General features: G+C 36.5%; 1 protein-coding gene across 31 annotated transcripts in view; it reads left to right on the forward strand.

The window, feature by feature from the left end:
- Positions 1-22,691, forward strand: part of cacna1c (calcium channel, voltage-dependent, L type, alpha 1C subunit) — a 192,246-nt gene that overhangs the window by 50,347 nt on the left and 119,208 nt on the right. For all 31 annotated transcript variants that reach the window (XM_078942241.1, XM_078942259.1, XM_078942245.1 and 28 more), the window contains exon 2: positions 18,215-18,644. In XM_078942241.1, the coding sequence (XP_078798367.1) occupies positions 18,215-18,644 (430 nt within the window). The remainder of the gene's footprint in view (positions 1-18,214; positions 18,645-22,691) is intronic.

Here is a 22,691-nt window from a genome sequence, read left to right on the forward strand (position 1 = left end):
TTTCCTTCCATCCTTCTCCTCATTCCTAATCCAGTTCTGATGACCGTGTGTTCAGTGGTATCATTTTCCTTTTGAGGAGAAATGTGGTTGGTGTGTGTGCGCATGAAATGATAGGTTTTGTTTTTCTTTAGTGGAAGAGAGTGTCTTTTTTGTTCTATTTTAGCTATCTGATGTATTTTTATCCGTAAACTCACACATGGCACACACTGTGCTTTTTTTTCCCGAAGTGCCGCCAATTTCCATCAAAAGGCTGTTTTATTTATTTATTTTTTGTTGCCTTGGCCCAAATCGTCCCAGTAGGCTGGGGGTATAAAGAGCCAGGAGGGGCTCAGCTGCAAAAGCCAGCATCCTAAACCTTTTAAAACTGTTTTTTTATTTAAAAAAAAAGATGTTTACTTATTTATCAGTCAAATGTTGTATTTAAATTTTTGTTAGTTGTAGGGGAAATACTGATATTTGTCATGCATTGAGTATTTTGTATCAAGATCTCTGTTAGATACCAAAGAAATACAGGCACTTTGAAATAAATCAAAGAAAATCCAAAAATTTTAATGCATTACTTTGATCTGGCAAAAAGTATTTAAATCAAGTACATGTTTAACTTGATTGGAGCCTCAGTTCTTTATCTATGTTTTTAAATTCAGTCTATAACTGATTACTTTGTCTTATAGTAGCTTATATTAGTGTGCTTGAATTACTTTTTTAAATAGACTGTAAATCCTTCATATTTACTGAAATGACTTTTCTTTGATCTACTTTTAGTCTTAGCATACACAATTGTGTTCCAATTAAATGCTGTAGAGATGTGGTCTTATGATGGGATCGTAGCAAAAAACGGTGAGTTTTACTTTATTTCATAAACACAGCCACACATCTTATCTGTGCAATATTATCCATTCATCCATTTTCTGAACTTGTTTATTCCCTTACGGGGTCACGGGGCTGCAGGAACCTAAATGTTGGGCGAAGGCAGGGTATACCCTGGACAGTCTGTTGCTGGGGTGCAATGTTATCTTTCCTGTTGAGTGATTAAAAGTTAGCATAAATTTAGGTCATATTAATATTTAAAATATTTTTTTAAATCTTTCCTTTAAGTTTTTATCATTCTTTAGCCTCATTGTCTGGTGTAGAACTTCAATTCAAACTTTATTTATAAAAAGCGCTTCTCATGCCTTGTGTAACTCCAAACAAAAAATATACACAATATCACAAAAAAAACCTTAACCCACCTTTCACCCTCCCGTCTCCTCTCTATTACAGTACTACCCATGATCCCACACACAATTAATACTTATAGAAGTAACTTCTAAAAGTAATTTCAACCTATTAATAAAAGTGTAAAAAAATCAAGTTTTTAAAAGAATAAAATAACATTACATCCCATCATAATGTCAATTACAGATGATTCCGGTCTTGAATGGTTTAAACTATTAGTGATTTGGTCTCTCGGTGACATATATGTTAGGTTTATTGTTCATTTTTGATTAGATGTCACAATTGTCCTTTGGAGAATTTTCTGGTTTTATTTTTACTTTTTTCTACATGTTTACATTTCCCACTTAGATTCTGTCATTGTTCAGGACTAACTAAGCTTATAGTTACTCTGGCTATTGTTAATACTCAATTACTTTCCAGGTCTTCAGTGTTTCCACCTGAGTGTCTGTTCTCTTTAACCCCAATTTTAGACTTTTTTTCTTTTCTTATCTACACACAGTTGTGACAAAGATGCTTGGTGTCTTCTTCATCTTTTTGCATGCTGTGCCATAATCCCGTAACTCATTTAGGTCCAGACTAATGGCCACTCTGGCATCTTTCGGAGTAAATGTGAGCTTCTGCCTTGCTCTAACATCCCTGTGAGTGATCAGCTGAATCAGAACACAGAAAGCTTTTTGGGAGGGGACATTGGAGACAGGAGTCAAGTTAGGGTATTAAGGACAGAAGGGGAACAAAATGTCCTGAAGTCATGCTCACTTTGACAAGAATATTCTTCTTTCCCAGTGGCAGATGAAAAACTACTCTGAAACAGAGCCCATCACAAATAATTGATTGTTAAAAGTAAGCCTGCAATAGTTACAAGTTATTTTGCACAAAAATGCTTTATTTGTTTATATTTTCTACAGGTTTATGTAAGTGAGACGGACTTAGCAGTGTGGTATTTAAGTCAAGTTTTTACAAGTCCATGGAAAAGTGCTGCTTAATATCTTAAAGTGTGGATGCCATGCTTTGAACAACTTTGTCAAATAAAAAAGCCTTTTAAACGCTGATTCTATTGATACCAATAGTTAGCGTCGAAAAAAATCCGAAGCATATGAATAATAGACATCTTTCGAAGGAATCAGAGATTTGAATTTGCCGCTTAGAGCGCAGGCTGGAAGTGACCTCGATATGACCTGTGACGTCACGAAAGGCATTGACTTTCGCAGTTCCGCTTCGGACAGCATGTAAACAAAACAGGTAGTCTTCGTTTCTCTCGTGTTTAAATCTGTTAATCATCAACATGCCAAGTCGTTGTGTGGCAGCTGGATGTAGCAATACATCTAGTGAAAGTGTATCTGTGTATAAATTCAATTCAATTCAATTCAATTCAATTTTATTTGTATAGCCCAAAATCACAACAACAGTCGTCTCGATGGGCTTCGAAGTAAAACATGAAATCAAAAGGATCACGAATACAAAGAGTTCAATAGAAAAATACTAAAATGAACTAACAAACTGACTAAGCTATACTGGCATCCCTGCCCTTAGACCCCCCTTCGAAACGCTGCTGAAACAATGGACAAAACAAGTGCAGCGAACGAGGGCGAATTGGGTGCCAACTGCTTCGTCAACTTTATGCAGCGAAGATTTTGAGGCAGACTGTTTTGAAGAAACACCACAGCTCATGAAAGATATGGGAATGCATGTCAGATATAAAAAAGTATTGAAACCGAACGCAATCCCCACCATTTTCAAGAGATCGCTAGTGGGAACGTCCGAAACAGAAACGCCCAGTACCAGCACTGGCAGTAGCCAGTACAAAAAGAGAAAATCTGTGACCGAAAAGCTGGCACAAAAGAGAGTGAGTTTAACGTTTATTACAAAATTTATTTATTACAAAAGAGAGTGAGTTTAACGTTTAATATATATACGGTATATATATTGATATAAAAATTTCCCTATGCTATATTATAAAATCACGAAAGGCAACTAACCATGCCGTGTTCTGGAGTCTAGCCGAATCTTCATGCTGGCTATCGTCATCGGCATCACTAGACCTACTACTTTCTGCTATATCCTCCTCACTTTCGCAAAAGGGTTCGAATCGATACGGTTGCAAAAGTGACTCATCATCATGATAATCTCCGCAACTTTCCTCTTCATCTTTCTGTTCATCTGATGATAAATCGCTAATAGAGACGGTAGCATCACTCTGTGCTTCGCTATCGGTGCTAGCCATGTTGTCTGCCTTTCGTTACGTCACAAACATGGCGGCGCGAAGTCGGCGGAATGCGTGAAGCCGGCGGCCGTCCTCGTTGTTTATATCGCGTTTTTCGCTATTTATTCTTTTTCGAAAAATATTAAAAACAATCGCAACATGAAATAGAGACTATTTACTATATTTTGGCTTATTAAAATAGGCCTTGTCACCCACACTTTAAATAATTGTTTAATAATAGGTCAAAGAGCATGCCAGAAAACATGTATGTTGTTGTGATCAGTGTGACCAGGTGGGCGTGGCTGACTTTTTCCCTGGTGCCTCCCTACATGGCACACCTGATCCTCATCTCATCAAGGTCTTTAAATGCCTGAGCCTGTTGCTTCTCCATGCCGGATTATCACTTTTCCATTGCTCTACATATCTGTGGTTTTCAAGTCTAGCTCCCTGATTCAACTGCCTGTCTAATTTCTGTTCCTTGTCCTGTGAGGAATAAACTGCTTAACTGCCCTCGGAGTCAGATTCTGCTTTGGGGTCCTACCGCTCCCCATAACATATGTAAGAAAGCATGAAGTTTACATGCACTGCAGTCTGCTAAAGAAAATGTGTGAATGTTGGTTAAAAACTCATGACTGTCCTTGTTTGGTCTCAGTTTTTTTTTCGACTCAAAACCTGTTTGTACTGTAAATATTATATTCAGAATATTCAACTTTATCTTTTAAAAATATGTCAGATGATCACGTATAGTTTTAATCCATTCATGAACACAATTGTGTAAAATTGATGAGTCAAAGCAGAGAAAGTTGACATTAACCACAAGATGATTTATAAAATTAAGTTTTAAAAAAAAGGTTACTTTTAATAATTTGAGCTAAATTGAACCGAAAGTTGGAACAATCTCTGGTTTCTGTGTCTTTGATGTGTATCTTAGGTTGTCAGAGCATAGTCCTCCGAATGACATTGAATGACAGTTATCTTGGCAGACTGTCCAAGTAGTGGATTAAAGCCTCGAAACGTTTCAAGTTAGAAGACACACTAAGAGAGAGTTTGAAACTGGCTGGTGGAAACCTTGAATTATAAAGTGCTGTGCTGCAACATCTGTCCACATGTCTACTCACCTCTGATGCAGGTAAAGCCTTGGTAATAATCCTAACACTCCTCCTCAGACTGTGCTTTTGCCAGACTGTGAAGCTAAACTATGAGAGCACATTCATTAGGGTTTTATTGCTATGCAGGCACGTCAGTTAATCACTGGTGCACCCTGAAATGAGTGCACCAATGCATGCTCTTTATATTTTATTGTCCAGAGCCTGTCTGCATACATGCACTTCACTTGACGACTCCCTGGTGTGTTGTTCTGGACCTCAGACCACACTTCCTCTGCAGGTCCATATATCTGTTCCGCTGAGATCATATGCAGGATATATCGTCTCTGTTTTTCTCTTGCAAGGACACTTATTGATCCAACTGTAAAAGTACATCGCACCAACGCCCCACTGCTTTAAAAAGATTTTATTATGGAATCTTGTGATTAAATGTTGGCTTTTACGGCTTGTTTTACCTGTAATAACTAATAAAAATAGCAAACGTTGTTTGTATCAGTTGTTCTTTAAAAAAAGTTTTCCATTAATTTCTTAAATCAGATGAAAGCATCAAGAATTTTTCTTTTTTTTTCTTTTGATTGTCTAAAATTTAGGATTCTTCCCTTCAATCTGGTTAAAAACTTTAGTTGTACCGATGGAAATAAAATTAAGACGTTTCTAATCCCTTTGAATTAATGTGTATTTAACTTTCGTTTTAAAGAAGTTGGATCAGGATGGGCAGTTTACTTCGGGACAGTCTTTCCTGGTTACACAAATTAATTTCTTAATCAAAAATGACAATGTGATACTTTGAAAAAAATTGTGTTAAACAACCCTGTTTGTATGATGCTGCAAAAAAACTGCCTTGAGCTAGCAATCATGTGGTCCATCATCTCCAGCATGGAATACAGACGGATTCCAAAACAACTTTAAAGTGGCGCATGAAACAAGGATGGAAAATGTAATACAAGGGGTTTTATTAATTTCTCTTTTCTGGATGTTAACATCAAGATGAAGCTTCAAATTTTGGCTCAGCGGAACTGCATAAAATGAAAACCGTGTAAAATTAACATTATGTTGCCGATCAGATGAGCTGAATATCAAACATGGTTTTAGACATTTAAAAAAATTATAATAATACAGGCCTGACATTTTATTTTGCAGACACAAAGAAATAATGTTATTGCAGATATTGGTGAAGTGTAACTGTTAAGAGTTAGAAAGGTGGGGAGTACAGGTCTGTACACGACGGCAAAGGCATTCATAGGGCAAACCCAAACCCACAAAGCTGCGAGATTTGTAGGTAAAATGCTAAACATCAAAATGTGTCCAGTAATACTAGAAGGAGCTACTTTTATTTTTATTTTTTTGACCTAAGTATAATCAGATCTTTGGTTAATCGACTGTACAATGATGATATTTTAACATGTAAAAGCCTGTTACTGACCCCTCCCCCTTAAATTTTGATTACGCTTAGATAATCGGTACTGATCAGTAACAAGGTCTGTTTACTTTGTGTGAGTGAGACAGGTGAGTCCAGCTGACACAGCCAGCAGAGCGGGGAAGAAGAAGTGGGGTCTTGATGAAGGGGCTGATGTAAAAATGTTCAGTGCATTTTTCTTGTTTTGTCTGACACAAAGAAAATTACAAACTGGCTGTTTGACAGTTTTGGAAATAGGGTCGACAAATAGATACACACAGTACTGAAGTCCAGCAAAATGGAAAAACGGTCTCAAAGATTGAAATGTATGACCTGTTATGTTTTTAAGGGTTATTTCCCCTTCAAATTAGATTTTCAACATGAGTTCATTCTTAAAGATCAATTTGTTGTGTATTGAAGTTGTTGTTTTTCCAAGATGGCTTGATGATAAGATTACAACTCTTATATAAGTAGAGGCATCTCTTAAGTGTCATCTGTTTGTCTCTTTTTCTGTAGGCAGGAGTAACATTGCCTATAAAAAAGAGGGGAAACGATCGTGATTGTGTTGCGGGAGCCATTGTCTAAGTAATGTTAAGTTTTAGAAACAGTTTTAGAGAATGTGGTAGCTTGTGCTGCACTATTTCTCTGCTCCAATGAAGCTCAATATACTAGTAAACATGTACTATACCAATAGAACCTGATCATTAGGTATACTGTAGTGGTCAGCTGCCGACATTTATTGATCTTTTTTCTATTCGTAATCTTTAAAATCCTTTTACACTGTAATCTATAGATTGACAGTTTTTTTTAATTTTTCCTAAACAGGGTTATAATATTTAGACTAAGGTGTCAGTAAGACCAAGAACAGACAATAATAAGAATAATTGTGGTCATAAGATGAGAATAAAACTGTAAGAAGATATTGAGTGAAAAGGAGAGTCATTCTGAATAAGGTTTAAAGTTTGCTAACGGTGCTTTCTTGATGATTTAGTGTTTGTCAACAAAACTAACAGAATTGGGTACTGGTGATGGATCAGTTCCCACGACATGAATAATCATCTGGTAGGCTGGTGGCATTGCTTGACCTTAAGTATCTTGGGACTAAAGATCCATAAAACGAAAAGGGTAGTTAAACTATGCTTCTCTTAATATATCCTTTTTTAAGTTTTTTAAATGAAGTAATGCATTTGATCATCTAAAACATTGCTTCCAAGTTTTACAACTTTATGGTTTAGGTCAGGGGTTAGCTATCTTTAACAGTTAAAGGGTCATTCAGGTTGATTTTTCACTGAATACGACTCAGTAGGAGCCACAAAATCTTACTTCACCCTTTGGAAAAATAGCAATCAGTTTGTGAATCAGTTAAGTTATATTTAATTTATTTTCTTGTACCTTTACAACTTTTGTTTTACAGTTACTTTTTAAAATTAAAACTTTTTTATTTTTCTTTAACCTGATCGCCATAATGGAGGGGTAAAAGAGTCAGATGTGGCTCCAGAGCAGCAGGTTAAAACCCCCTGGTTGAAAATAAACAAATACGGTAACTGTTTTTGCTGAATGTGTGAATTTTCTGCCCCCTGCATAGTTTTTGAAAGTTCACTATTAAATAATGACAACTAAAAGCCAAAAGAAAATAATGTTTCAAACACATATGTAACCATTTAAATGCCCACCCTGAAGTAAATAGATTGTAAGTTTGTTGTTGAGCCGACCTGTGTCCTTGCATTTTAACACTATGATCAGCCAAATAGAAAGGGACAATAATGTTGAACGTTTAGACTGTTAGGGATTTCTTGCATGCTTTAGTTCATCAATTCAATTTAGTGTTTTATTTTAAAGGTTAATAGGTTACTATACTAGGGTTTAAAATAAAATCCTTAGCAGTACTTTGCTTGCCCTCTTTCCTTTTACCTGTGGTTTAAAAGTATAACTGACATTTAAGCTAATTAAAAAAATTAGATAAATAGCAACTGAATGCTAGCTGTTCTAAGTGTGCCTTATTTCTGCACCCTTTTTGGATCACATGACCTTGTCAGCCTGTGACTTTTCATTCACGGGAACAGCAATCTGCAATTATGGCTGGCCACTTGTGATGAGTGCATTGTCTGAAAGGCAGGTGGTACACTCTAGGAGACGCCACCCCTCCTCCTCCTCATGACAGAAGGAGGGATAGAAGTTACAGATGTGTAGAAAAAAGAGAATGCAGACAGAACAATTGAACACATGCTCATTAGCATTGAAAGAGACAAAAAGAAGAAGAGAATAAACGGTACAGAACTACACTAGAACTTAAATTTGGGAATTTTTTCCACCCATAATTCAAAGTAAAATGCAATTCTCTATTGACAATTTACAAAATGTCTCAGCATATGGAGTGGTTCAAATTAGTTAACATTTCAAAAGTCGCACACAGTCTCCACAGCTCTTGTTGGTCCTACAGGCTGTGACAAAGGAAGAAAATATGTTGAAATGAGTTGGACAGATTAGGGGATAAGGAAAAAAGTAAATATGTACGTTACAATAAGCACATTGCACATTCTACATAAACAGCAATGCACAGGGAGACTCCAGAAGATAGACGGTTGGTATCTGGGTTACTCTAACCTAACATCACTCCACTGCAGATGAATATTAATAGAGAGTTATTAATATCTCTGCCTGCACTATGTGTGTGAATATGTGTGCTTGCTGTGTGTGTTTAAATAAGCCTTCTTCCTTTTGCTTTTCCTCCCTCCTATTGTCTGTTGCACATCTCACCAATTCCTTTTTTGCTCTTCTTTCTTTCTTATTTTGCCACTTCCTTAAAGTTATTTTTTTGTCTTTAGAATTGGTCTAATATAATCTTAATCCCCATAATTCTTTTTTTTAGCATCACAGAGGTTGATGGTTCAGCGCTAGTGGTGCAACAATACTTTGTCAGCTATAACAGAAAAAATAACCTCAGAAAGTAGAGACTACCTGTTCGTGTGTATCTTGGGACATTTTTTGAGTTTTTCTTTTTCTATTTTACAGTTTGATACTATTTTAAAAACCTTTATGTACTCTAGTAACTTTTTTGTTTCTTTAGCAATTAGTAATTTTATTTTTAATTTCTGCATTTGTAAGAAAGGTCGTTTTTTCAGTACCTTTCCATAAGAAATGCATTAAAAAAAACAATTTTTACATTTAGTTGTGTCTTAAAAACAAAAGAACTTCATGGATTTGGCTCGCATCTCTTTGGTTGTTTAAGATGAGAATAAATATATCAAATAATAAGAAATAAGCAGCCTAAATCCATGCATTTTTATTTTAATCTTCCTAGGATTTGCCATAAGTGCATTTTTTTAAACAGGGATAAATTACATAAAAAAACAGAAAAGATATTCCCAGTGAAACACTTCAATACATTTCCTGAAGTCACTTGAATCCTTAAAGAGAGACTAAAAATAGCCATTCAGTAAGAACACTTTCATATGCTTTATGATTTGAATGTAATTATTTACATTGTGTGCTATAAAATGTCATAGATGTTTTCCCCTGCCAGTTTTAAGAAAACTTGACTTCTTAACTCTCCATATAGGATTGCCTGAAAGTTAGTGATAGATGGCGTTGAATGCCCACCATTTAACACAAACAATCTGCTGTTAGAAATAAAGGATAGCTGCGTGTGTTGCACACATGCAGTCTTCTTGAGCATTTGGTTGATAAAAGTGTCTCATGTATGTCGATCCGAGCCCTGTCTCATTTTTTTTTCCCACATATCCTTTGACACCAGTTAGTATGTTACGATTTAATGAATAAATGAATGAATGATGAAGCCTTCACAGTCTGAGTCACTGCAATGAAAAGTGCAGCAGAAGCTAGCAAGTGTGCTGTAGTGTTGCAGAAAGAACTTCCATTCTTTTACATTAGGTTGCCATGGTTTCCTGCAACCATTTTTTATGGGCAGTACAAAAATAAGACAAATGTATCAAGCAGATAGATCTTTTACTCATGGGAGCATGCAAAGCAGTCAGCTTTTTTTTGCTGCATGAATGCATGGTGTTTTAATGCCATGCATGTGCTGATGATGTAGCATGAGTCAGCATATACAGTGATCATCTGCTGCAGGATGGGGTCAAAGATGAAGGAAAGCAGGTGTGTGTATCTTGTATTTCCTGGGGAGCAGGTGGGTTTCTGCATTGTTTACATGCACGTAAATTATGTATGCAATAAAAGTGGCAGATGTGTATGTGCAGTATGCTTAACTGGCAAAAAAATGGATACAGGTCTGAGTGTGAAAAAAACATACAAACATGTACACTAAGGGGGATGTGCAGCTCCTTGTTTAAAGACCTACTCTGATAAAAATGCTGTTTTGTGTATTTTTAACATGTTCTACCCTGTAAAAGAAAATTAAGCTTAAAATTGCATTTATGAGTATTTTTTTATTCAAATCTTTATTGAATCAGAACCAGACAAAAAATGCTGTTGGAAAAAGCTTATAGCTAGTAGGTGCTACAATCAGCAGCTGGGGCACAAGCTCCCTTCTCCACTCCATTCTGATGCACCCACTTGTAGACGACTAGATCCATGTACATGTACGTCTTTGTTTTCCTCATCCGAGATGGCATCTGGCTCAAAACTGTACGGCTGGATAGCTCCAATATTGCTCGCCATTTTTGTGACAGCAGTAATGTTAGGTTGGGGTTGTGATAGGCTGTAAGCTAGTGGGATAGCATGGAAATAAATGGATGATGGAAAATGGGGGCACGCTTATTTCACATCACCAGTCCCGGCCACAACTCAGAGGCAAATTTCTAATGAACTCCTCCTCTGCAGAAACTATGTCCTTAAAAACGACACAGGTTATTATTTATTTATTTATTTTGGGCAAAAAATGTCCCAATCAGGATTAAAAGACCACTGGGAACGCTTTTTAAATAGAGCAAAATATGAATGGAGTGGGATTTTAATGTATACATCTGACTTAATTGCTATTCTTTTGTTTTTAGTTTTGGAAGTATAAGCTTTGGATGTGGATACATTTGATTTAGGCAACTTTGGTTTATTTATTTATCTTTATAGCAGAGGTAATAATGGGAATTGGTGTGATGAAAGGCAATTCAAGCCATTAACAGTATGGACACACTGACAGTCTTTGTGACAAAGAAGAAAAAGCCATCAGCACCCTGTTATTTTTGTCTGTGTTTATGTTTTGGGCTTGAATCTGATTTCAAAGTAGCTCTATAGGTCCGGTGGGTCAGAATACTGATGGACAACTCTCTCTTTCCAGCTATATAAATGGATGTAAGCAACAGAGAGAGAATAATTGCCAGTTGGAAAATGACAGAGGGGAGCACGTGCAGAAAGAGGAAAAAAATGAGAGAAAGAGGGGAGATGTGGAGAAATGGAGAGATGAGAGAGATAGATTAATGGAGAAAGCAGAAAGGATGATTGAAAATGAACTTGTCTGCTTCTAGAGTCAATGGAGGGAGTGACAGCTGTAAGCTGGAAAAGAGACGGAAGAGGGTGAGGTGCAGTGCAAGTCAGCACAAGAGGAGAAAAACTGGAGGGAGAAAGGTGGACGAATTATTTAGCAATGATGATTGGCAGAATAAATGGTTAAAAAGAAAGTAGAAAGTGGAAGAAAAAGAGGTACAGTAGCAAAAGAAGGTCATCTTTTATAAGCAACAATTTAGCTGGGCTGGTGGATGACTGCACTGAACTGGATAAATCCCATTGGTTAGGCCCACTTTAGCTTTCTGGACCTCAGTTGGACTCCTTTAATATCAGAGCTGCTGTAACGTGTGTCTGCAAATGTGTGTGCGTCCTTCTATTTAGTATCTGAATAGCTGTCAACATCTGTTTATTGACTGATAATGTCATATTCACTGTCCACTTAAATAGATCTCAAACGCATGAGTAGAACAAGTGGATAAAAGAAGGGTATCTCGTAGATATTAAAATATATATGAAAAGTGGGTGGTCTGATTTCTTCTTCTACTTAATTAAACAGGCAGAAAAATATCTGATTGTTAAAGTTTTTTTTCATCTGATGCTTCAAGAGTGTTGCAAACATGCGTAGTGTTGCAATGACATTTTGAGGCAGAGTGCTTAGAGTTACAGTGATAGCATCTGTCTCCTGTCTTTATCATTAAGCAGATAAAGGCTTCACTGACTTCAGCTCGTATCACAGCTCATTAAAGACTGCAGTTAAGCTCTCATTGAAGTTCGCCTCAGTTGGCTTTACTTCAGATTCACAGTGAACGCTGACAAGCTTTACCAGGCAAGGTTTTATCTATAAAATCTGATCAAACATTTCCCCATATGCTCGTGTTTGAATGCTGTTATCTTGTTTTATGCTTGTGCAATGGTGCATTTTTAAAATTTTGCTTGAGAGTTTGGTTATTTGCCAGTATGAAACTACATGTAATGTAATGCACATGTAATGTACTTAGATTAAATGATCAATTTTTTTTAATTATATTTGTCAAAGTCGTATCAGAAATAAAACCACATAAAGGTGCTTTTGTGTGCCAGTCCAAAGTCCAGATAAATGCAACCAGTTGTGTCTAAAAGAGCATCCGTCATGTATATAAAGCCAAATTAAATCTTGCGAATCTTAAACAGAAATCTTATTTCGAATCTGTTGTGGCAATGGTTTAACAACGGCCGCTGCCATTGCTGTTTAGCTACAGAGGAATATTTTTGTTAAAAAAGTAAAGGAAAGCGGCACGTTTGCTGAAATAGAGAGAAAGAAAGGCAGGAGTGTAGAACTTATGCTGCATTCACACTGAATGTGAATTCACATCCTCTGCCTCTGTTTCGATGTGCAGCGAAATCACAGCTGGACAGTTGTCTAGCAGTGTGTTCACAAACCCAACACTCCCACCACATGTGGGAGGAGCTACTGCTACTGATTTTCAGCCTCATTGCTACATGGAAGCATTAACTGTATATCTTTGTATCTCAAATACATTGCATGGAAGACACGGATGATGTTGAGAGATCAGGTTTTTTTATTTCAAAGAGCTCTACAAAAACATCAGTGAGCACATCTCCATGTCTGGGTTAGTGACATCATTTAGAGGAAAACCACATAGTTGGCTGACAGGGTGGAAAGACGAAAGGTAGATATCCTGTGTGTTCAAGAGACTAGCAACTGGATGGTTTCCAGCCAAGGAAAAGAACCACAAATGCAATATTTGCTTTGAGGATGCATCTGGAGACCAGAAGGAGCTGCATTGTGTCTTTGTAGATCTAGAGAAAGTCTTCGACAGGATACAGAGAGAGGAGCTGGGGTTTGCATGAGGAGGTTTGTAGTGGCAAAGACTGGAGTTGTGCATGACTTGTATGGGGGTTGTAAGAAAGTGGTGAGTTCAAGGTGGAGGTGGGACTGCATCAAGGATCAGCTTCGAACCCCTACTTGTTTGCTGTGATGGACAGACTATCAAATTAGGTTAGAAAAAAGTCTGAATAGACCATGATGTCTGCAGATGACTTTAAAACACATGAGAACAGGGAGCAGGAGGAGGGACATCTAGAGAGCTGGAGGTTTGCTCTGGAAAGAAGAGCTGCAAGACTGTATCTTTGAGTAAATAAGAGGAACTCAAGTGGAACAGTGAGGTTATAGGAAGCAGAGCTGAAGAAGCTGGAGGACTTCAAGTATTTAGGGTCAACAGGGTGAGAGCCCATGTTAGATGCTTTGGAGATAAATACAGGGAAGCAGATTGAGATGGTTTGGATATTTCCTGAAGGGGACAGTGCCTATGTAGGTAAAAGGATGCTGAAGTTAAAGCTACCAGAAACAAGGCTTAGAGGAAGACTAAAGTGGAGGTTTGTGGAGGAGGGTGGCTATGTGGGCAAGGAGGATGCAGAGGATAGGGTTAGATGGAAGAAAATGATTTGCCATGGCGACTAAAGAGAGCAGCTGAAAGATAAAGAAGAATATGCCAAATTATATCAAATGATGAACATAGATTTAGTCAGTTCTGAAAGCTCATTTGTTATCTGAAGGATTGCTGACAGACACACAAGTGCTCAGAAATCACTGATGCATGTAAGGAGAAAATACAGCTTTGATTAGATCAGAAAGAGAAGCAGCTCCAACACTAAATAGTAATATCTCTGTTAGGCACTTGTCAGCCACCCAAACTGCTTACAGTGAGTGTCACAACTTTGTCTTAGGGAAACTGAGCATGTGTCGTTACCACAGAAAAAAAGGGCTGGCCTGTCAAAGTTTGAAAAAAGGATTTGAGGAAGCTTAATACTCACTATGCTCCACGAATAATTTCTTTCCTGGCAAAAAGACCTAACTTTTTAAAATGAACACACAGTGACCATATATTGTCTTGTGAACTCCACACCTTACATATATTTATTCTTCTGTAAATTTAAAGAAAATGCCTGTGTTTGCGCATAATTTTGTGATTCATTATGAACAAAAAGTATTACGTTTATTATAGTTCCTCTTTGTATCCAATCATCATGTGGAACACACACCTAGTGGTTACGTGGTGAGCTGCACTTGGTTCCATTTTCTATCATTCTCAAAGGAGTGTAAATGTTAAAAGTTGCTTGGTGAGAAAATTCAGAAAGACGTGCTTTTATGATTTTGGCTGATTTTGTCAATCTTTTTGCATATTTTGTTGAGCACTAGTAAAATTGATCACTTCATATTTAAAAATGTGCTGAATAATGTAATTAAATGACGGAATTAAAAAAACATTAATGAAAACTACATAAAGAAAGATTGGATTTAAAATAACTTTGACAGAGCATCAATAACAACAAGTACATTAGTTTAAGGAATCAGTCTGACCATCTTGTGATCTATTGTAAAATGGTCATTTTAATTATGACAATGCCGCTTTTAGCCAATACAACTGTTGTTTTCTGGGACATAGTTTCGTCAGAGAGGCAGCGGTTCATTAAACATTTGCTTTAGAGTTGTTGATCGCTGGTGCAGAGCAACCTCGCCCCCCCCCCCCCCCCCCCTTACTCTAACCATTGTGTTGTGGAGCAACAAATCCTTTACATCACAAATAAGCTCTTTTTTAAACAGCATTTTTCATGCTTTCTTTTCTATTAATCCTCCATCATCAGAAACATGCCACAAGAACATGTTAAAACAACTTCACACAATTTTCATCGGAGTGTGTATTTAAAATCACAGGCAAAAATATTGTTATGTAGTTTTATACTGTAATTTTCACCATTTGATGAGTGGATATATTACTGGAGCAATGTCAGTTCCAGTGAAGCAGTCTTTTTCTGGAACCGTTTTATTTTTTTAAGATTATATGTACAGGTCACTGAATATTTTATTCGTTTTTCTCCTACTATCTATCTTCTGCATGTTCTACTTATACATACAAGTGTTTACCTCACTCTATCTATTGCTCTCAATTTCAGCTTTTCTCTTTCTTCCTCTCAGTCTCATCCATGGTGTAACGCATACAGTCCATCCCACACTGCATGATGAATGCAAAGTCATGTAACAGGACAGAGACATGTGCTCCAACATACAGATTACTGGGCTCTGTATTATTAAAGTTTCACTATCCTATAATCCTCACACACTCATTCATGCAGCATACATACACAAACACACATGCACGCACGCATGCATGTGCACACATACATGCAAAGAAAGCACACTCTCAGTAGAAGTGAGCTCCCAGTGAGAGGGTCATGCAGGCTGAGATAAACTGATCTTGCAGAATTACAATATGCTGGAAGGGATTGTATTCAGTGTGTGGTTACATGAGCTACAGAAATAAATTGTATGCAGTAGGAAATGCAGTATGATATGAAAATGCAACCAACTCTGCCTTTTTTCTGAATAACATGCTAATAGCTCTGCTGTACAGCTTATCTGTGCTTTTCACTTTAATCAATTGGTAGTTCTTTGTTGACAGTGGTGAATAATGCTAATAGCTTTATTTTTTTTGGTCAATGCCCAAAACGTGCCAATGGACAATCTTAGTCACAAGGATTGGACACAGTTTCAAACTCAGTCACAGTCAGAGTGGAGTCGAGCATTTGTTTGTAGCTTGAGCAGTAAACTGTGGGATAGTTTCTCAAATTTTTTTTGAATACAGATTAACACAGGTTAATGATGAATTCATTTCTTTTCCCAGGATGTCTATTTCATTATCAATGTAAAACATGGCAAAATGTTGTAAAGCCCTCCTGCTGGCCTGGGGTCACAGTCTCGTGTTCTGATTGATTAACATTTGTCATAACAGTTTACACAACCCGACAACACAAACTATCCAAAACATGACTGGATAAAAGTTACCATATTGCACAAAATTGTCAGTAACTAATTAGGGAGGGGGCAGGGGTTTAGGGTTTTCTAAATCCATTTAGGCCAGAAAAAAAGAGGCCCTGAAAACCCTGCCCCCTCCCTTAAACTTTTTCCTTCATGTAAAAATGGGGAAGGTGATCTTAATTTAAAGCAACAAAGTAAATGCAAATTGATCATTTTTATCATAATTATGTTACCAATTGTATTGTCATCTCTTTTCAGTTAGATCTGTGTTTCACATGTTTTTGTCACTGTTCCTTTATCTTAGATGTAGCAATACAAAATTTAATTAACTTTACAGGAGATCTGTATTGATTTTTTACTAAACTTTTATTTAACAGTGTGTGCTAAATTAGATTTTAGATTATATGAAATTGGGAAATTATTGTTGTTGTCTTTTTTGTTCTTTACTAAGGTTTTGCTCGGTTTGAAAATGTTGAGCATTTTTTTTTATTTAAAGATTTTTGTTAATTTATTGAGAAAGAAGCAATATTTATTTTAGTTCAGAAATCAGAATCAGAATCAGAATTACTTTATTGATCCAACACGTGGGAGATTGGTTCGTTACCATTGCAACTGACAACATTGTAAACGTTAGAGAGAAAAAAGAATAAGAATAATATAAAAACAAAAACAAAATGTAGTATAAATGCAAACAATAAGGTGGTATAATTTAAAAAGCTATTTACAGACAGTGCAAGTAAAAACATGTGCAAAAGAAATGTGCAAAAAAAGAAAAACTGGGCAAAGGTTATCTGTTGCATTGTGAGTTATTGTGCAGGGTTATTGTATTGGGTATGAAGTATTTCCGGTTGCAAAACTAGATGATTTTGATTTGTTTGACCCTATCAGTAAGTAAAATGCAGTACAGTACCTAGTTTTGAGGATGGCTTTTGTGATGACAGAACTTGCCAAACACTAATTAATATTTTACTTTAGGACCCAATTCAATCATCTTTTGATCTATTTTAAAGGCGTTCCCAGTTATCCAAAAACCTCTGTCAATTTCTGGGACATACAGTAGTTTATGCATAGCAGCACTAGTTTAGTACAAATTTGCCTCTGAGTTGTGGGTAGGACTGTTGGAGTAGAGCAACCCAGCCCTTACTTCCCGTCATCCATCCGTTTACACTTTCCTGCTAGCTTACAGCCCCTCACAACACCAACCTAACATTACCGATGCAACAAAAATGGCGATCAATCTTGAAGCTATCCAGTCGTACAGTTTTGAGCCTGATACCATCTCAGAAGAAAAAACAAAGATGTACATTGTTCTATTTGTCTGCATGTGGAGAGTAAATTAAAAACACACAAAAAAATATTTTCATTGGAGGGTCTTTGAACTGCATCAGCAAAGATATAATCAAAGAACATTTAACTCTTTCTGATCTTTGGATAGATACATTATTTAGTCTGACTTCCAATCTTTTTCATGTCTCCTCTATGAATTGGTGAAAACCATGTATTCTGACAAAGATTACTTTTATTCAGACATGAATACTACATGTTTTTCCTCTTTCCTGACTAACTTCGATAATTTTCTCTGCAAAACAGATCAAGTCATGCAATCCTTTTGTCCATTGTGACAAACACAAACCTGCAGCCCTTTTTCTTATTAACATGAACAGCCCTACTTTGTAAGTAACAGGATGTAGAGCTTTATAATAAAATAGATGAAATAGACTTTAATGAAAAATGTGTTAAAACACTTGGAGACAATGAATAGAGAAAGTAAACATCAAAGTGAATGTAGTTAGGTCTATTATACTTACTTTAGTTGTCAGAGTGAATCTGTTGTGCAAGGATAGTTTTTAACAAAAACAGCTGAATAATTCTTTGCACGTCCAAATTCAAGTGATGAACCAAAAATTGAAACAATATGTCAGGTTCAAGGATCCATGTGGGATGAATTTAACTAAGAAGTGAAATCAATTGTTTAAAAAAGGAAGTGATAAATCGATTCCCTGGTGTTTAAAAAATGTGGTTTGCTAATGATCTGTCTTCTACTTTTATTTTCTTTCCAGGCTCCGATTACTCTCCCCCTACGCTTCCTCGTCCCCCTCATCCAGGCCTGACAAACGAGCACAGTGGTGTCGAGAGCCATGGCGATCGAAGTGGAGGAGGGGGCGGGCCCAACCACGGAGTGGGTGTGGTTGGTCTTGCACCTGAGCACATCCCCACACCAGGGGCAGCCCTGAGCTGGCAGGCGGCCATCGATGCTGCGCGGCAGGCAAAGATGATGGGCAATGCCGCGTCAGGTGGAGGAACAGGACTTGGGTCGGGAGGGGGCGGGCCCATCTCTACGGCCAGTTCCACGCAAAGGAAAAGACAGCATTATAGCGCCAAACCCAAGAAACAGACCACAACGACAGCCACAAGGCCGCCGCGGGCTCTGCTCTGTCTCACACTCAAGAACCCTATCCGCAGAGCCTGCATCAGCATCGTAGAGTGGAAGTATCCTTTAAAACACAGAAATAAAATAGTTTTTGTGTTTCAGTTCTCTCTAAAACCATGTAAAAAGATTTGTTTGTTTAATAAGGACCAAGAGAGTATTAGTTTTGATAAAGAAAAAGGATTGAATTGTAGTTTAAGGACATGAGAATACTTTCTGCAGCCTCATCAAAAGAGACCAAAGAGCTGTTTGTAATTCAGTTTGATGATATAGATGATTTTACGTAAATCATTGAGAGTATTAGTAAGTAGTAAATGTTTTTGTGTGTTTTTTTTCTAGAAATTAACTCAGGATGTTTTACCTCAGCTTTAAGCAAGGTTTACAACGTTCAAGAATGAGCAAAATGGGTATTCTTCAATGCGATTTTAACACAAGGTAGTACAGTGTGTGAATTATTAATTTCTTCTTCATGATCGATTTTGAGACGATTGGCACTTCCATGCTTTGAAAAGGGCGCTACCCATACGTCACTACCAAATCTGAGTTCCTGACTGGCGGAAGGTTATTTGGCTTAACTTTTGTTGCACATCTTGCAGGTAGAGCCCATAAACAGGCTTAAAAACTTGCATAGCAACATGTGAACATAAGAGTTTTGAACACAGAAGCCTGAAACGTGTATTTACTTGTAATTTACGTGTAGGTCCATGCACATTATTTTGCTTTACCTAGTCAAAAGTGTCATTCTTCTCTCTATCCATCCAAATATTCTTCTTTTTACCTCTTTACCTTTCATTTTCTGGCTTCAAAACAAGGCACCGGGCCTTCCATCAGGGTGACAAACAATAGAAGAAGTGAAGAGAGACAGAGGAAGTCAGTGCCACAATCAAAGTAATCAATAAAAGGCGCAGGTCACTATTAGCATTGCCTCTGGAAGTGTACAGCCACACATCATCTGCACCAGACAGAAGGAGAGGAAGTGTCAGGGAAATGAGGAGGGCAGGGATGTGGGCAGAACATGGATGTCAACAGAGGAGATAAAGTAGCAAAGAGGCTGAGGGGGCATGCGGGTATTAAGGGGAGGGAGGGACAGGTAAACAAGAAAAATTATATGGCAAGTTGAGAGCAAATGTACAGAGAGGGCAGGAAGGGATGGAGTAGGTGGATCATATGGAACTAGGAAAACTTTTGAGTTTTTTTTTGCTTGATACAAGCTTTCATGCATTGTATTGCATTTAGCAATCTTTGTTGCAGTAGATTCATGGAAGCATCTTATTAAAGACAACTGCATATTTGCAAAAATTAAATGTAATATCTGTCACACTTCACAACATAAATTGTCTTCACAAAGTTAAATCCCAAAATTAAAATCTAATACGTTTGTTCAGATTTTTGTGGGGAGTTCATGACTTTGGTATAATTTGAAGAAATAAATTATTAATGTAAATTAATCATCCTTGAAATCTAGCGTCCATTCATAAAGTCTTTTATTTTAATGAAATTTCTGCTTTTCTATCAGTTTTAAATTGAGGTATTCATCATTTTATTGATAAAAGTTTCACCTTAGTTCTGTGTTTGTAACTATTGAAAAAATTGTCTTTCATAACCAAACAAATGTCATTTAAGCACTGTATTTTGAGAAATACATTTATATTTTCTTGATTTGCATTTAAATCAAAATGTAAATGATTTGAAAAGTTGTGAATTAAGCTAAATTACTGTATTTCAGTATATTTGCTGTGATATAGACCTAATAATCACAGACCTTCAGTTGGACCTAATGCATTCATCTTTTTGTAAACAAAAATTCAAGATAGTCATTGTCTTGGACATTTTAAATATATATTGTACAGGTGAGAATATGTTATGTTAATATTTATAAAGAAAATAAGATACAAGCATGTGACCTGGTTTGGAAAAGCTGATAGGTTAAATCATCTTCAACAATTAAACAGATTTTGCACATTTTTCAGTAGTTGCAAGTAAAACTGGTCCAAAAATCCAAGAACAGTTTTCTCAACCTTGTCAATTTTATCAATAATATTTAAAAAAAAATTAAATAATGGACATATAATTATTTAGGCTTCTTGTATCTCCAGCTAATCCTGAACTTTGGTGACACTAATTGAAAGTTCTTATAACTCTACAATAAAATCTGAAGCCATCTTTTGAAAATCTAAAACGCGGTTCCACGACAAAACATGTGCAAACTCAGAATATGTCTGAATCAAAAAAAGGAATCAGTCTTACTTCTTTTTACCAAGCTGATTAAATGAAAATTCTCACCTTTCAAGCAGCAAATCATTATAAAAACTTACTGGCATTTATACAATGAAGTTTCTTTTTTTCCAATAAAACCCTCACTCCATATACTAAGGGGATGCAAACTTCCTATGTTAAATTTAACCTATATTTTTTGATTTGCAGTCATGCTTTAAGCCTTATCAATAATATGTCCTTGCTGTCAAAATAGTAGGCAATCATAATCAATACCCAAATGCAACTACATATTTTTTGGCCCATAAATCACAATGATAGAGCCCATTAAACAGACGGCTTGTAAATTTGTTCAATTTATTTTATTTTAGGTTTAGTGTTGATTTTTATTAAATTCATAAAATGTAATACAAGTCTTTATGGACTTTTCTTTCTTGATGAACAGAACAGGTTCCCGAGTCTCTTTTTCCTTGAGGTCGAACACTTTGAAATCTTCTTCCTTCCTTCGGCTGTTACCATGACAACAGCTACTGCTCTCAACAGGTTCACCATGACTCTCTGAGCTCACACATATGCACACACACACACTACACATTAACACTCTGGAAGAACACACACATATTTGGATGCAGATGAAAAAAAAAAACTGAGACACACAGCCATCACTTGTGTGGTGTAATTATAGCATTTGAGCATCATGGTTGACATTGTGAGGTCAGAAGGAGCAACCCGGAGAAATAAAATATATATTTATGTCTATCTACTTTTCATGTAAAAACACAATGGGCGGTTGTTTTTTTAAGTTGTTAACGGCGTGTTAGAAGCACGTTTTTGTACTGTCCAGCTTCCTTTGACACATAAGGAAATGTGTTCAGCCAGTTGTAGAGATATTTTCCCTGAATACATCAGTTTATGTTTTAGATATTTTTATCTGTTTGACAGGATAGGAGATTGTGTAATAGTGTAACAGTTTTTTTTATTCTGTGGCATTAAAGATGGATATTTCTTTTGTAACATGAGATAATGTTGAGATTTTTGAGGGTTTTTTTGCTGTCAGAAGCACAAAGAAAGTTTGTTTATAACATGTAGATATAAGCTGACCTCTAGGGTTCCTTAAAATTATAAATGAGTAGCCCACATTGAGTCAAAGGCTGTGTTTGAGACCTGTCATGCCTGAAGGGAGTTTAATCAGACTCTGGAACAAAGGTCAGAGATTCATTTTGATGCATTTTTGCTCCCAGGCTGCATAAACTGAACGAACTTGTGGTTGACACTGTTCAAAGGTCAGTGCTTAATCCAAACACAAACAATGTATTAAAATGATTATTTTCCATGTTTCTCTTTCCCTGTATGCTGCTAAAGAAGTCATTGGAGCTTTGTTCTTTTCTCTGGGGTAACCACACTCAGCAAAATTACTGCAAGGAATGTTTCAACAGTAGAAAAAGACTGCTGAAGGTTACTTTGAATATGACCAAAAAGAAAACAAAAATCCAGTTGGCTCCTTAAACCAATTAAAAACATTATTTTTTTAATTAATGTAAGAACTGAAAAACGAAATGTCAAAAAATTCAAGATTTTTAGATTCTTAGAAATGTATTTTATTTTCTACTCAACTTTTGAGACTTGATCTCTTGTTTGATATGCCTTTTTTTTAATTTCATAGTCACAGGAACCCAGGTAGTTAACTACAGTGGGAATAAAACCCACAATGTGATGTCCTTGTAAGTGGACACCAGTGTCAAGAGGTTAGTTTGTTTAAAAGTATAAAGTATTTCTTCTTTTTGTTTGTTTTTTACCACCACTGTAGTACACAGATTCCCAAATGTTATTATTATATACATTTAAAAAAATGGGTTTAGAGACAACACCTGAAGGCATATCTCAGGTTTTTGGTT

The sequence above is a fragment of the Oryzias latipes genome, chromosome 23 (assembly GCF_053564925.1).
Source record: "Oryzias latipes strain Hd-rR chromosome 23, Olatipes_Hd-rR_3.1".
NCBI classification, from domain to species: Eukaryota; Metazoa; Chordata; class Actinopteri; order Beloniformes; family Adrianichthyidae; genus Oryzias; species Oryzias latipes.